The sequence below is a fragment of the Babylonia areolata genome, chromosome 18 (genome assembly GCF_041734735.1).
Source record: "Babylonia areolata isolate BAREFJ2019XMU chromosome 18, ASM4173473v1, whole genome shotgun sequence".
Lineage (NCBI taxonomy): Eukaryota > Metazoa > Mollusca > Gastropoda > Neogastropoda > Buccinidae > Babylonia > Babylonia areolata.
In genome coordinates, this window is record NC_134893.1 from 5,223,893 (window position 1) to 5,240,716 (window position 16,824).

General features: G+C 43.7%; 1 protein-coding gene across 1 annotated transcript in view; it reads left to right on the plus strand.

The window, feature by feature from the left end:
* Positions 1-16,824, plus strand: part of LOC143292381 (uncharacterized) — a 226,667-nt gene that overhangs the window by 127,380 nt on the left and 82,463 nt on the right. Inside the window, 11 exon segments of the mRNA XM_076602599.1 lie at positions 841-1,021; positions 1,980-2,102; positions 2,531-2,926; positions 3,293-3,472; positions 4,508-4,680; positions 6,735-6,912; positions 7,863-8,000; positions 9,295-9,450; positions 11,599-11,847; positions 13,798-13,950; positions 15,332-15,526. Of these exon segments, the coding sequence (XP_076458714.1) occupies positions 841-1,021; positions 1,980-2,102; positions 2,531-2,926; positions 3,293-3,472; positions 4,508-4,680; positions 6,735-6,912; positions 7,863-8,000; positions 9,295-9,450; positions 11,599-11,847; positions 13,798-13,950; positions 15,332-15,526 (2,122 nt within the window).

Consider the following 16,824-nt stretch of genomic DNA (forward strand, 5'->3'; position numbering starts at 1 on the left):
AGGCCATCACTCCACTGTTTGGTGGCGATCTCCACTGTGGAGGAAACGCTCAGTCAGTCTGGCTCTGTGGTTAATTAAGCGATGATTGGTATCAGATTGGCACTTATTAGGTGGTGTCCTTAGTGTGTTCAATCAGAACAGGCACTACTGAACGCCATCAGAGTGAACTCAGCAGCAGTACAGAGTCTCCTCCAGTGTGTGGCCTCCTGGCAACCTCACATTGAATAGTTTCCTGTGGATTGCCAGCACTGAGAATGTGGGAGATGAAAATGGGGAATGGCGAAGGAGTGGTGTGTGAAATGGAACAGTTGATGGGGCAGCACATGTGGAGTGATGGCCTAGAGGTAATGCGTCCGCTTAGGAAGCGAGAGAATCTGAGCGCGCTGGTTCGAATCACGGCTCGACCGCCGATATTTTCTCCCCCTCCACTAGGCCTTGAGTGGTGGTCTGGACGCTAGTCATTCGGATGAGACGATAAACCGAGGTCCCGTGTGCAGCATGCACTTAGCGCACGTAAAAGAACCCATGGCAACAAAAGGATTGTTCCTGGCAAAATTCTGTAGAAAAATCCACTTCGATAAGAAAAACAAATAAAACTGCATGCAGGAAAAAATACAAAAAAAATGGGTGGTGCTGTAGCGTAGCAACGCGCTCTCCCTGGGGAGAGCAGCCCGAATTTCACACAGAGAAATCTGTTGTGATAAAAAGAAATACAAATACAAATACAAAAAAACAACAACAACAAAAACAAAACTCCCCAAAACAGAGAACTTTACAAGAATTAATAGATAAATCAAACAATGATAATAACCACAACCAAACTGTCGGTTGTGTGACCAGCTGACGCAGTGCACAGACTGTGACGGGGGGCAGTACTGCGGGGAGGAGAACGCCACCACCCCCACCGGCCCCTGCGCTGCCGGCTACTACTGTCAGTCTGGGGTGGACCGACCCAACCCGGACAACGATGCCACCAACTCCTCCTACCCCCCCAGCTGCCCTCTCCTGGGTGGTCATACAGGTATGGCGTGACACCGTGTGGTGTTGTGTGGGGTGGTGTGGGGTGGTGTGGTATGACGCGATATGATGATGTTGATATGGATACTAATGTAGCGCCTATCCTCGGTTGAAGACCAAGCAGTGTGGTGTTGTGTATATATATCATCACTACTACCTTTTTTTATATCATAATTATTATTTATTTATTTATGTAAGCTTACCTATTATTTATTCACCTTTTTTTTCTTTCTTTTTTTTTTTCTCAAGGCCTGACTAAGCGCGTTGGGTTACGCTGCTGGTCAGGCATCTGCTTGGCAGATGTGGTGTAGCGTATATGGATTTATCTGAACGCAGTGATGCCTCCTTGAGCTACTGAAACTGAAAACTGAAACTGTGTGGTGTGGTGTGATATGATATGATATGATGATGTTGATATGGATACTAATGTAGCGCCTATCCTCGGCTGAAGACCAAGCAGTGTGGTGTTGTGTGGTGTGGTGTGGTATGATATGATAGGATGATGTTGATATGGATGCTTATGTAGCGCCTATCCTCGGTTTAAGACCAAGCTCAAAGCAATATGGTATCTGTGATATGGTATGATATAGATTGGTATGTTGTGTTGGGTGGCATATTCAAAGGATATTGCTCAAGTTTGTGCCTTGTCTGACAGTTTTGATCGGATGGTTATCAAAGATTTGTTGTTCGCTGCTTTCTTTCTGTTATTTCCTCTTTTTCTCTCCTCTTTCTCTCTCTCTCTCTCTCTCTCTCTCTCTCTCTCTCTCTCTCTGTACCCACCTCTCTTTCTCAGTTTTTATGAAAAAATTCAGAATAGTGGTTGCACAACACAACCACGCAACAGTTAATGAAACACAATATGACACAATGCAATCACGGAGTGGTGTGTTAAAGATAAATACAGTATAACACAATACAACCACAGAAGAGTGTGTTAAAGATAGGGTTCTTTGTGATTTCAGGCACAGGGGACATATGTCCGCGGGGCTACAAGTGTCCAACAGGCAGCGAATTACCTGAGGGTTGTCCAGCTGGCTACTATCAGGACCAGGAGGGTCAAGACACCTGTATCATCTGTCCTGCCGGTCAGTGAGGATGTGTGTGCTCTCTGTGTGTGTGTATGTGTGTATATGTGTGGTTTTTTTTGGGGGGGGGTTGTGTGTGTGTGTGCATTGTGCCAGTATTAGGAAGGAAGAGAGGGAAATGTGCAGTCAGTGGAGATAAAATGTAACTAAAATCCAAATAGCATTAGTGAAGAATCTCAGTGTTTTGAGGCTCTCCACCTATGGAAACCAGCTAACTAGAATATGTGCATCATTTTTTTGTTTGTAACAAAACTAAACTTACATCTTCTCTGTTTGTTTGTCAAAGCCAGAAAACCTTTTCATGTTCATGCTCAGTACATGCATCAGACAGTAAGTGTGCACCTGGCATTGTATTTCTTCTCAGCTTGAAACTGGCTGCTCTCCACAGAAAGAGAGCTCATCACTTTTTTGGTTTTGCTTTTTGACAGGCTACTATTGCCTGGCAAACGCCACAGAGTTCCTGAGCACCCCCTGCCCTCCTGGCCACTACTGCCCTGATGGCACGACCCACAGCGACCAGCACAAGTGCAGCGTGGGCACGTTCAACCCAGCCTCTGGCCAGACCAACAGCTCAGCCTGTCTGAGCTGCACAGGGGGTATGTACTGCCAGACCCAGGGCCTGTCCACCCCCACCGCCAACTGCTCTGCCGGCTGGTACTGCACAGGGGGCGCTGTGCAGGCCATGCCCTCCGACCCCATGCAGGGGGGGCGGTGTCAGGCAGGGACTTACTGCCCTGTGGGCAGCGAGAACTACACGGAGTGCGACGGCGGCAAGTACTGCCAGGGTCAGGGGCTGGACCAGCCGTCTGGCAACTGTTCGCCAGGTGAGAGGGTGTGTGTGTGTGTGTGTGTCTCAAGGGAGGGGGGCGGGGGGGTATGTTTGTGTATGAGTGAGTGTTTGTGTGTGATGTGTGTCTCTGGGGAGGGGGGCAGGGGGTATGTGTGTGTATGAGTGTGTGTTTGTGTGTGATGTGTGTCTGAGTGGGGAGACCGGTGGTGTTAGGCTTTGATGAATGCGGACACGTGTATGTGTCAAGCCATTATCATTGTGTATGTGTGTATATGTATAATTTAAAAAGAAATTAAGTGTCTCTGAGAACTGCTTTTTATTTTCGTATTTCATAATCATAATGTGAAGAAAATGAGCAGACTTTATGAATGAATGGTTTAATTATGGACTGTGTTTGTAGGTTACTATTGCTCTGGATCGGCCTTCCTGTCCCAGCCGTTTGATGGGGTGACAGGCAACGAGTGTCCCACAGGTCACTACTGCCCTGAGGGGAGCTCCTACGCCCTGCCCTGCCCCATGGGGTACTACCTGGATGTCCCCCGAAGCAGTGCCCTGTCTGCCTGCAAGATCTGTACTCCAGGTAAACTGTACAGTGCACTGTCTGTCTGCAAGATCTGTACTCCAGGTAAACTGTACAGTGCACTGTCTGTCTGCAAGATCTGTACTCCAGGTAAACTGTACAGTGCACTGTCTGCAAGATCTGTACTCCAGGTAAACTGTACAGTGCACTGTCTGTCTGCAAGATCTGTACTCCAGGTAAACTGTACAGTGCTCTGTCTGCAAGATCTGTACTCCAGGTAAACTGTACAGTGCACTGTCTGTCTGCAAGATCTGTACTCCAGGTAAACTGTACAGTGCACTGTCTGCAAGATCTGTACTCCAGGTAAACTGCACAGTGCTCTGTTTGCAAGATCTGTACTCCAAATAAACTGTACAGTGCACTGTCTACAAGATCTGTACTCCAGGTAAACTGTACAGTGCACTGTCTGCAAGATCTGTACTCCAGGTAAACTGTACAGTGCTCTGTCTGTCTGCAAGATCTGTACTCCAGGTAGACTGTACAGTGCACTGTCTACAAGATCTGTACTCCAGGTAAACTGTACAGTGCACTGTCTACAAGATCTGTACTCCAGGTAAACTGTACAGTGCACTGTCTGTCTGCAAGATCTGTACTCCAGGTAAACTGCAGCCACTACAGATGTGGTGTAGCGTATTTATATGGATTTGTCAGAACACATTTCGCCTTCTTGAGAAACAAAACCTGAAACTGAAACTTAGCAACCAGCATGAAGTGTTTGATGTTGTGACTTTGACCAGATTTTCCCATAATATTTCGTACTTACATAGGCTTAGATGCTCCCATGTCTGTAAATGAATTAGTCTGCAGACTTTTTTTTGCCGCATTGAAACTGAAACTTGAAGAAAAATATGAAATCATTTGAACAAAAATCAGTTTGTGAATGCTCCAAGTGTTCCTACAAAGGTTTTGAAGGAAGGTTTCTATTAAATGTAGATAACTGTATCATGCAGGTTTCCGTTTCTTGTAGGTTTCTGTGTAACGTAGATTCAGGGATCAAGGAGAAGGGATTATGACCGGAGAGGTGACATTCCACAGGTGAATACTGTGACCAAGAGGGTCTGCCCAGCCCCTCGGGATCATGCAGTCCCGGCTACTACTGTCCAGCCGGTCAGTCGTCCGCAACCCCAGGAAACTACAGCTGTCCTGAGGGTGCCTACTGTGTGGGGGGCCTGCAGACCTATCAGCAGTGTGCGGCTGGCACCTACCAGGTTGGGAAGACAAGACACGACACGACAAGACAAGACAAAGTTCTTTATTTCCAAGGATAATAGATAAGCACTGGTGGACTATTTATTTTATTTTATCCAGTCCCCGCCCTGAACCGGGTCTGCACTACACAGTATTAAATAATAGATGCATAACCATGATGGTTATAACATATACAGAGAAATGAAACTTGACAGAAGACTTGACATGGTTAGCTGATACTTAAAGTCAGTCTTGGGTGGAACTGACATGGCTACTTGACAGTTCTTGTCAGCCTTGACATGGTTAGTTAACAGTTATTGTCAGTGTTGATAGAGTTTGACATGATTATTGTTATAGTCAGTCTTGATGAGAATTGATATGGTTAGTTAACAATCATAGTCCATCTTAATGGATCTTGATGGTTAGTTAACAGCTAGGTTCAAATTTGTTGCGATTTAATGTTGTCAGTTGACAGTTACAATTGATCTTGATGAGACCTGATCAACAATTGTAGTTGGTCTTGATGGAATTTGACTTGGTTACTTGACAGCTATGGTCAATCTTGATGGGACTTGATATGGTTATTTAGCAGGTTTTGCTGATCTTGATGGAACTTGACTCGGTTACTTAACAGCTATGGTCAATTTTGATGGGACTTGATATGGTTATTTGACAGTTATAATTGGTCTTGATAAGACTTGACATAGTTTGGTGATGTTGTCAGTCTGACATCAGTAGGACTGAAAAGGAGTGTTCAATGCTGATTTGTCTTCGCCTGACATAATGCAGTGTTGATTCTTCTATTTTGTGTGTATATGTGTCTGTGTATTATCTTTTCCACAGAATTGTGTGTGTGTGTGAGTTTGCAGTTGTATGAAGTATTATAAATGTATTGTGGCAAAGATTGTATAGGGTGTCACAGCCCTTTTACTTTGCTGCAGCAGACAATGAATATGACATTTTAAAAATGTTTGTATTGCTTGTATGTGTGTATGTTTTGTTTTGGGATGTGTTTGTTGTTGTTGTTTTTTTTTGGGGGGGGGTTGGTTTTTTTTTGGTTTTTTTTGCTTGTAGGGGGAGAATTGGTATTTTCTTTAACCTTCTTATGTTTGCTTTGTTTTCCAATTAAAAAAAAAGAAGAAAAAGTTTCACTTGTTCAGTGACAGCTAAAGCCTCATCTATGCTATTCTTTTTCAACAGTTGTTATTCAGATGAAGGGATACAGAATCAAATAATCTTACACATTGGGAAGTGAAGCTAGAATACCTCTATGAAGATTGACCGTTTAACGTCAAAAGAACATTGGCAGAACAACAAAATATTCATGAACACATTGATTCCATTTCAAAGCCTAGTCTTTACAATGAATACAAATGGTGCCCACTTCTGAATGGAGGAGGCAGCGGGTTGGCGTTGTTGAGAGGGCCAGGAGTAGAGGGCCCAGAGTGTCAGCGAATCGATTGCGATCGCGCCTTAATTTTAGCGCAATCGCCCAATCGAGCTAGATAATTATGTGACCTGGTTGGAGACATAATTTGACAACAAACAAGAACACCAGAGAGTCGACAGACAGACAGAAAAAATGAAAAAACTTAGCCGTATGGAGAGCACAGGAACAGGAGTCATGATGGCTGCCGGAAAAAGAGGGTGCTAGTCAGAGGGACAAAGGAGAGGTTACCTACTTCCGGGAGGTTATCGGCCGTAGTACTTTCGTTTTCTCCGCATAGGCGGATAGTAGTTTGCACAGGACAGGAATGTCAGACCCCTGCCAGAGTCTGCACTAGTTGTGTCGTGGTTAAGTATGTTATTTAAACGTAATTTTAGATAGAAAATTTCCATTATATTACATAGTCATTTTCAAAGCATGCTTGTCAACTTCATGTGCTTGTTTAAGATCTGTTATGAACATTTGCAGTGTTGGCTCTACGTTGTTGATTCCTCATTTGTGTACAAAGATTTGAGCTATCCATTAAATATACGAAAAGCATCCATCAGTCTGTGTTTTGTTATCATTTCCAAAAAGTACCAATCCATGAATGAGAGCTAGTTTACATACTGTTGTTTGTCTTGCTAGGACCTACCAGGACAGTCGTCATGCAAGACCTGTCCAGCAGGCTACTACTGCAACGCTACCTTTGGTGGAGTGGTCAGCTACACAGGCTACCTCTGTCCTGAGGGATACTACTGTCCCAATGGCACAGAGTTCGCTGAGCAGTATCCATGCCCTGTGGGAACCTTCAACAACCGTACAGGTGGGTGAACCTTCTGGATGTGTTTTCAACCAGTGAAGTAGGAATTACCACACTCAAGTGTGTGCAAATACAAACAACCAAGCAAACACACACACACACACATACACACACACACACACACACACACGCATGCTCATACACACACACACACACACACACACACACACATGCAACCAGCAAGAGATCAAGAAGCACAGTGGTCAATAAGATGGTAAACAGAATAGAAGAGATGAGTTTTGAAAAGACTTTTTCAGCTGAACTGGTGAATCCAACGTGTTGATATATATAGCCTTGAAACTACAAACACAGTGGTTGATACAGTATATGTGTTGATGTGATATGTTGCTGTCACAAACCCTGTGGCTGGTGTAGTATATGTGTTTGTAGATATGATGCGTTGACGTTGCAAGCACAAGGGCAGTTACAGTATGTGTGTTAATATAATGTGTTGACATCATTATCCTGTTGGTAGTTATGGTACATTTGTTGATATAACATGTTGACAGGCGCAATAGCCGAGTGGTTAAAGCGTTGGACTGTCAATCTGAGGGTCCCAGGTTCGAATCACAGTGACGGCGCCTGGTGGGTAAAGGGTGGAGATTTTTACAATCTCCCAAGTCAACATATGTGCAGACCTGTTAGTGCCTGAACCCCCTTCGTGTGTATACGCAAGCAGAAGATCAAATATGCACGTTAAAGATCCTGTAATCCATGTCAGCGTTCGGTGGGTTATGGAAACAAGAACATACCCAGCATGCACACCCCCGAAAACGGAGTATGGCTGCCTACATGGCAGGGTAAAAACGGTCATACACGTAAAAGTCCACTCGTGTGCATACGAGTGAACGCAGAAGAAGAAGAAGATATAACATGTTGACGTCACAAACACAGTGGCAGGAACAGTATATTTGTCAATTTAATGAGTTGGCATGACAAACACACATGTGCAGGCCTAACCAACTCACTGGAGTGCACGGACTGTGTGGGAGGAATGGCATGTGACCAGGGCGGTCTGACTTACCCGCTGAGGCCCTGTGCTGCCGGCTACTTCTGTCGAAGCGGAGCCATGACCACGACACCCAATCAAGGTCAGACTGCATCGTCAGTGGTTGTACAATAGGAATGTCCATCATAGGCAGTAATTAACTCATTGTACCCCACAGCCACATACCTGCTACAACTCCCCTGGACCAACTACATGACACCACTGCAGTAAAAAGTAGGGTTGTTCACTAAAATGGCAGAAATTGATGAGAATTGTTTATTTAATCGGTCAAATAAAGCTTCATTTTCATGCTTCCGGAATATGTAAACAGCCTAGTTTTGAACACCAGCTGTACCAAGCAAGAATAATTGAAATCAGAATAGGGTATTGGTACGAGATAACTCATACCTGGAGTAGAACGAGTTAAAAATTCTGTTACACTGATATATAAGAATTTGAGTAGTACAGGTATTACTAGTCATTGTTGTACCAGTTGTGCTAATACCTTCAATACCTGAATTGTAAAATAAGAAGAAAAAAAAAGAAAACTAATGTTAAGTCTTGAACAACATGATATAAACATTTTTTGTCAGGTAATGTAGACAGGGTAACCTTTGTTGATGAAAAAAATGCTCAGTGGTTGCCGAGTGTATTATAGCCAAGTTCTTGAGGTTACCATTTGTGATGTTGGGAAGCCACAAATGCAACTTTATTTATATTATCTTTCTGTTTTTTTTCAACATTTTTTAGTCCAAGGTTTACAGATACCAATATGATTTGTACTCTGGGAAGCAAAATATATTGATGCTCTGAATATTGATTATTCTGCTTTAAATTGAAATGGGTAAAATAATCTAGATTTGTAAAACACATTGATTCTGTGAAATATTCATTTATTTTTTCTATTGTCTATGATATCATGAATCAGTAAATATGAAATGTGATGTTACTTTATGTTGCCTGTTTATGATAAGGGTAGCAGTCTACACTTACATCGCTATTACACTATGGCTCTAAGTGCATTAAAACAAAACATTCAATTCAATTCAAATCAAGATACTTTGCTTCAAACCAGAAAATTTTCCTTAGGCTCATTCAGTGCTCATCAACAGATGATTATGTTATGTACAAACAAACAAATAACAGGTACACCGTTCCTTGATCACCACGCATACACCATTCGTTGGGTAAAAAAATAAAAAGAAGAAAATTGGAAAAGAGAAATATAACATTCTAAGACACAATTGAAATAAAGTAAACGAATAACATGTACGCACTTCCTCGATTATAATGCCATACTACATATACCATTGAAAAAAAAATGTTGGTATTGATGTCAGTGTGATTGGCAGACATAACACGACACAGCGTGACCCACAACTGATGTGTATTGACAGGAGTGGACGCAGACGAGTGCCCGGCGGGGTCGTACTGTCTGGAGGGCACGTCAGAGCCTGTGCCCTGCCCCCAGGGCACCTTCAGTCCTAGCTCTGGTCTGACCAGGGAGGCCGACTGCCTGAACTGCACTGCGGGGTCCTACTGTGACAACACAGGTCTGTGTCTGTCTCTCTCATAGCACACTTTTTAACTCACTCAGTACGGCCAGTCCTCTCTTCTCCTCTACACGGACCCCTCGGATGTCCAGTGGGTGTCTCAATGACCCAACCTTTAACTTCCGTCGTCAGAATTGTGGTATTCTTTGTCAACATTCACCTCTTCAGTATAAGAGCCTTCCGCTTGCAATATTTTGATGGTGGTAATTGGGGTGAAACGCTGTTAACGTCGTCTCTTTCGCCGTTCGTATGGAGAGAGTTAATGATAATAATAATGCACTGTTGGGTCCTACTGTGACAACACAGGTGTGTGTCTGTCTCTCTCATAGCACACTTTTTAATGATGATAATAATGCACTGCTGGGTCCTACTGTGACAACACAGGTCTGTGTCTGTCTCTCATAGCACACTTTTTAATGATAATAATAATGCACTGCTGGGTCCTACTGTGACAACACAGGTCTGTGTCTGTCTCTCTCATTGCACACTTTTTAATGATGATAATAATAATGCACTGTTGGGTCCTACTGTGACAACACAGGTCCATGTCTGTCTCTCTCATTGCACACTTTTTAATGATAATAATAATGCACTGTTGGGTCCTACTGTGACAACACAGGTCCATGTCTGTCTCTCTCATTGCACACTTTTTAATGATAATAATAATGCACTGTTGGGTCCTACTGTGACAACACAGGTCCATGTCTGTCTCTCTCATTGCACACTTTTTAATGATAATAATAATGCACTGCTGGGTCCTACTGTGACAACACAGGTCCCTGTCTGTCTCTCTCATAGCACACTTTTTAATGATGATAATGATGATGATGATAATGGTATTTATATAGAGCTGAATCTTTTTTTTTTTTTTTCTTTTTGAGAAATCAGTGGATGCGTAAAATTTCTGCAAATGAGCAGGATAGTCTCAGCATCCTTGGAAGGCTCTTTCCTGCTTTTTTTTTTTTTGCTTTTTTTTTTTCTTCTCTCTCTCTCTCTCTCTCTCTTTCTCTCTTTTGTTCTCTCTCTCTCTCTCTCTCTCTCTCTCTCTCTCTCTCTCTCTCTCTCTCTCTCTCTCTCTTTTTCCATTTTTTTTCCATTTTGGTTGTTGTTTCTGTTTGTTCCTTCCATCATCATTTTTAGCGCTGAATCTCGTGCAGAGAGAAATCAAAGCGCTTTCGCACCAGTCATTCACACGCATGCATAACTCTAAAACTGGAGAAACTGAAGACAAGGAAGAGGCAGTGAAGGGAGGTTATTTGGGGAAGAGGTGGGTTTTAAGACCAGACTTGAAAGAGCTGAGTGTGGAGACTTGACGAAGCGAAAGAGGAAGTTCATTCCAATTGCAAGGTCCAGAGACAGAGAAAGAACAGCCGCCAACAGTCGAGTGTTTTTGTGTCATGAAGAAAGTTTAAATGTTCAGGCATGGTTGCATGTAAATGAACGGTTGCCAGCGCATTGAGTCTAACTTAAGTTATACTTAGAGAAATGTGCTGTACAAATGCCATTCACTGTCATTATTATCATTTTATTATTATGTTTTTTATTATTATTATCAGTATTATTGTTTTTATCATTACCATCATCATTGTTATAAAATTGATGAAGTCAAGCTAGGTTCAGAACAGTCGGATGATATTTTTGTCTTTTAAAGATCCTACCATCCTCCATTAACAAGGACTTATTTTTTCAATACAGAATCTAATCATCATCATGTTTAAATCGTCTGGTGAGAGGAAAAGGGCAGGTTACAGGATTGACCTCAGACTTGTAGGTAGATTTTACAAGTCCGTGGTAACTGACCAGCAGAGTGAGAATGCTACAGTATGCAGTAGACTGTGGCTTCCTTGACTTGTAGATTTACAAGTCCGTGTAACTGACCAGCACACTGAGAATGCTACAGTGCTACAGTATGCAGTAGACTGTGGCTTCCTTGACTTGTAGATTTACAAGTCCATGGTAACTGACCAGCAGAGTGAGAATGCTACAGTATGCAGTAGACTGTGGCTTCCTTGACTTGTAGATTTTACAAGTCTGTGGGAACTGACCAGCAGTGTGAGAATGCTTCAAAAGACTGTGCCTTCATAGTTTTTTTACTGGTGATCCTGACGAAAGTAAACATTGCGTGTGTTGTGTGTGTGTTTTCCCCAGGGCTGACGTCAGTGACGGGGCAGTGCCAGGCAGGCTACTACTGCCCTGAGGGCTCGGTTCAGGACACGCAGGTGGTGTGTCCCGATGGAGCCTACTGCCCCACAGGCTCCCCTGTGCCCACCGACTGTCCCAACGGAACCTACTCCAACCAGACAGGGCTGGCAGCGTCTGCACAGTGCACCCAGTGTCTGGAGGGCTACTACTGCAATGGCTTTGGGCTGACCTCAGTGTCAGGCCCCTGCAAAGAAGGTCAGCAGTCCTCAAACAGGCATATGAAGTAGACAAGTATGCCTTTAACATAACTATGGAATATAACAAGTTTGTGGAAAAATGGGCACTTTATAACTGTTTGATACAAGATTAAGCTTTTCAATGCTACCTTGGAACTTTGACATTGAACATATATTGTTTTGCTGTTATAGATTTGTCAGTACTTAGAACATAATTATATGCTTACCCTATACTTTCTAATGTACAAAACATATAAATTCTGTATCAAATTCTGTATTCTGTATCAAGACAAACCTTTGTCTGAATAAAAAATGTTGAAAAAAAAAAAAAAGGTCAGCAGTTTTGGGGGTTGGTGATTCGTTACCAGCGAGATCATCAATGTGCTTGACATGTGTTTTGACACGTTTGAAAGCTGCTTACCTATGGAAGTGACTTGTGTAACAAATGAATATGGTGGACTCAACAACGGAGTAGTTAAAGTATTGGATTTTAAGTCTGACACTGGTCCTGGGTTTGAATCTCAGTCATGGCAACTGGTGGGTTAAAGGTGGAAAACCTCTTTCATGTGTGTATGCATGCAGAAGATCAAACAGTCATATTAAAGATCCTGTAATCCATGTTTTATCTATTTGAATCCAAGTCAGCATTCTTTCATGAGTGTATGCATGCAGAAGTTCAAACAGTCATATTAAAGATCCTGTAATCCATGTTTTAACTATATGAATCAAAGTCAGCATTTTGTGGGTTATGAAAGCAAGAATATACAGCATGCACACCCCTGAAAAAGGAGTATGGTTGTCGTCATGGTGGGGTAAAAAGAGCTATACATGTAAAGCCTACTCGTTCATACAAGTGAACAGGGGAGTTGCAGCACACAAACGCATTAGAAAAAAAAAAATCTGAAAACACTGGGGGCAGACTGTCCCAGAATAATTCAAAGAGGGTGATAATGAATGCAAAGGTTCCTTCGTCATGAAAACATTTTTGTATTTGTATTTGTATTTCTTTTTTATCACAACAGATTTCTCTGTGTGAAATTCGGGCTGCTCTCCCCAGGGAGAGCGCGTCGCTACACTACAGCGCCACCCTTTTTTTTTTTTTTTTTCCTGCGTGCAATTTTATTTGTTTTTCCTATCGAAGTGGATTTTTCTACAGAATTTTGCCAGGAACAACCCTTTTGTTGCCGTGGGTTCTTTTACGTGCGCTAAGTGCATGCTGCACACGGGACCTCGGTTTATCGTCTCATCCGAATGACTAGCGTCCAGACCACCACTCTAGGTCTAGCGGAGGGGGAGAAAATATCGGTGGCTGAGCCGTGATTCGAACCAGCGTTCCTAGGCGGACGCATTACCTCTTGGCCATCATTCTTTTCAGAGTAAACATGAAAAGCCCAGTGCATGGTTTGCAATGTGTGTGCAGGGTACTATTGTCCCACGGGATCCAGTGCATGGTTTGCAATGTGTGTGCAGGGTACTATTGTCCCACGGGGTCCAGTGCATGTTTTGCAATGTGTGTGCAGGGTACTATTGTCCCACGGGATCCAGTGCATGGTTTGCAATGTGTGTGCAGGGTACTATTGTCCCACGGGGTCCAGTGCATGTTTTGCAATGTGTGTGCAGGGTACTATTGTCCCACAGGGCCCAGTGCATGGTTTGCAATGTGTGTGCAGGGTACTATTGTCCCACAGGGTCCACTGCATGGTTTGCAATGTATGTGCAGGGTACTATTGTCCCACAGGGTCCAGTGCATGGTTTGCAATGTGTGTGCAGGGTACTATTGTCCCACTGGGTCCAGTGCATGGTTTGCAATGTGTGTGCAGGGTACTATTGTCCCACAGGGCCCAGTCATGGTTTGCAATGTGTGTGCAGGGTACTATTGTCCCACTGGGTCCAGTGCATGGTTTGCAATGTGTGTGCAGGGTACTATTGTCCCACAGGGCCCAGTGCATGGTTTGCAATGTGTGTGCAGGGTACTATTGTCCCACTGGGTCCAGTGTGGAGACGGAAGTTATCTGCCCATCAGCCAAACATTGTCCAGCAGGGAGCGCTCAGCCACAGGACTGTCCTGCTGGATACTACACCGACTTTGATGGAGCTGTGGATTGTGTCGTCTGTCCTGAAAGTGTGTGCATGTTGCGTGTGTGTACATGTGTTTGTGTGTGTCTGTGTCTGTGTGTGTGTGCTTGTTTGTGATATCCAAGCAAGGGTGTTTGTGTCTAGTTGTTGCTCTCTCTCTCTCTCTCTCTCTCTCTCTCTCTCTCTCTCTCTCTGTCTGTCTGTCTCCAAGCTTTCCTTTGATTTTAGGAATGTGAGCATTTGCATAGTTACTGCCTTAAGATCCATCAGCATGTAATTTGATGGCTTTTCTTGGCTCTTTGTGATAGTCTTAATTATAAAATAATAAATGAAAAAGTATACCAATGGTTTGCTCCTCATCAAGTTCAAAGAGAAACAATTCCAAGCTTTTGATGCTTCACGTTTTCCACCAGTTTGCTGTGATGGACTCTCCCATCAGTCCGACAGATGAGTAGGCAGGCAGGCTTATCTGTTGATGTGTGTCCTCATATGGGAGAAGAGGCTGATTCTGGATGTGCAGCACTTCCGACAGGTGTTGCAAGGGAAGACGTCTCCAGAAGTTGAGCCCTGCTTCCTTCACTCACGCTTCTTAATGGCCAGCGTTCTCTTGTTTTCAAACTTTTTTATGCCACTAGAGCACAGCATCCTCCAGCGAGAGCGGTCAAGGGCATCAGTTTCCCAGGAAGCGATGTCTATGTCACAGGCTTTGAGGTTTGTCTTCAAGGTGTCCTTGAAGCGCTTGCAGGGTCTTCCAGTTCACGGTGGCCTTCCTTCAGCTGTCCATACAAAAGCATCTTCGGGATCCTGCTGTCTGTCATGCGGACAACGTGTCCTGTCCAGCGTAGCTGGCACTGGGTCAGCAAGCTTTTGATGCTGGGCAGGCCACTCCTCTTTAGGACCTGGAGGTTGGAGACCCTGTCTTGCCACTTTATGCTGAGTAAATAAAAACGCAGAGAAACAGACCCAGAAGCAGGTGTAATAGGCTCAGTGCTGTGCCCTTTTAAAGGCTTAGCAAATGAATCATGAAATTTTTGTCGGTACAGAGAACTGAATCATGAACAGACAAACGAATCATGAAATTTATAATGGTACAGAGAACTGAATCATGAACAGACAAACGAATCATGAAATTTATAATGGTACAGAGAACTGAATCATGAACAGACAAACGAATCATGAAATTTATAATGGTACAGAGAACTGAATCATGCACACAAATAAACAACTCACAAAATTACCAGAGGAGCAGAAGAGAAATGATTCATGAAATTTTCCAATGGCTGCAAACAGGTTCCCCCCCCCCCCACACCCCCACCACTCCCTGACCCTCCCCCCCCCACACCCCCCCCCCAGTCTCCCCTCCCCCTGTCCTCTCCACTGGTTTTACACCTTTCACACCTGGTTGTTGTTTTTTTCTCCCTCTCCAGGTTACTACTGCATTCCAGAGCTGACGGTGGCCGGGGACCCCACCTCATCCAGGTGGGCATGTCCTGAAGGGTTCTTCTGCCCCAACGGAACGGGCCACGACTGGCAGCCCTGCCCTGCCGGCACCTTCAGCAACGTGACGGGGCTGGGCCGGGAGGATCAGTGTACGCCCTGTCTGCCCGGTGTCTTCTGTCAAGGTGGGGAGTCACGCGTTTAGTTTGTGGTGTCTTCATTGTTGTTGTTACGATGACGGGCGCTATAGCCTAGTGGTTAAAACGTTGGACTTTCAATCTATGGGTCTGGGGTTCGAACCTCGGTGACGGCGCCTGGAGGGTAAAGGGTGGAGATTTTTCCAATCTCCCAGGTCAACATATGTGCAAACCTGCTAGTGCCTGAACCCCCTTCGTGTGTGTACGCAAGCAGATCAAATACGCACGTTAAAGATCCTGTAATCCATGTCAGCGTTCGGTGGGTTATGGAAACAAAAATATACCCAGCATGCACACCCCCGAAAACGGAGTATGGCTGACTATCATGGCGGGGTAAAAACGGTCATACACGTAAAAGCCCACTCGTGTACATGCAAGTGAACGTGGGAGTTGCAGCCCACGAATGAAGAAGAAGAAGAAGAGTTGTTACGATGGTTCGTTTTGGTTGTCATTCATTATCACCACCATCCTGTATTCAGTGGGTTTTGGTTGTGTTGGTTGTTGTTTTTTCTCCTGTTTTTGCATGAATGGTTATTGTTTTCTTATCAACGTGTTCAGTGACAAAATTTGACTGGAAAAGAATAAAACAATACATGGAAAGGATTTTTTTTCTTTGGGGCAGTTGTGGATGCCACTTTTGTTGATGTTCATAATAGTAGTAAGAAGTATGATAATGGATACTTATTTAGCTCAAGGTGCTTTATTGAAACATAAATTTATATGTAGCACATCACATCATGTACCGAGCAGACCATACACACACATAAAACACAAAGCATACTTACATGTAAACATGCAGTCATACATATATGCATACCTGCTTTACACACACACACACACACACACACACACACACACACACACACACACATTCATACATATAACATGCATGCATAAGTGTACACATACATATATATACACACACAGTCAAGCATACCACATGTACAGGAGTACATACTGTTTGGATGGACATGTCACAACAAAACGTATTGCTGAGAGAAGAGGTGAGATTTGAGGCCAGATTTGAAAGAGGCACGGGAGTCAGAGGTTGTCAGGCAGTCTGTTCCACATCTTTGGGGCTTGAAAAGAAAAGAAAAATATATATGTCTGTAGGTCTTAATTATGACATGAGGTATCCTGAGAAGTTGAGTATCAGAAGAAGAGCAGAGATGGCAAGATGCAGTATAGATATGGAGGAGTTCAGAAAGATACTCTGGTCCAGACCAACTGAATGCAGAAATGTCAGAGGACAGCTTGCGGTCTGTTTGATCAGAAACAGATAACGA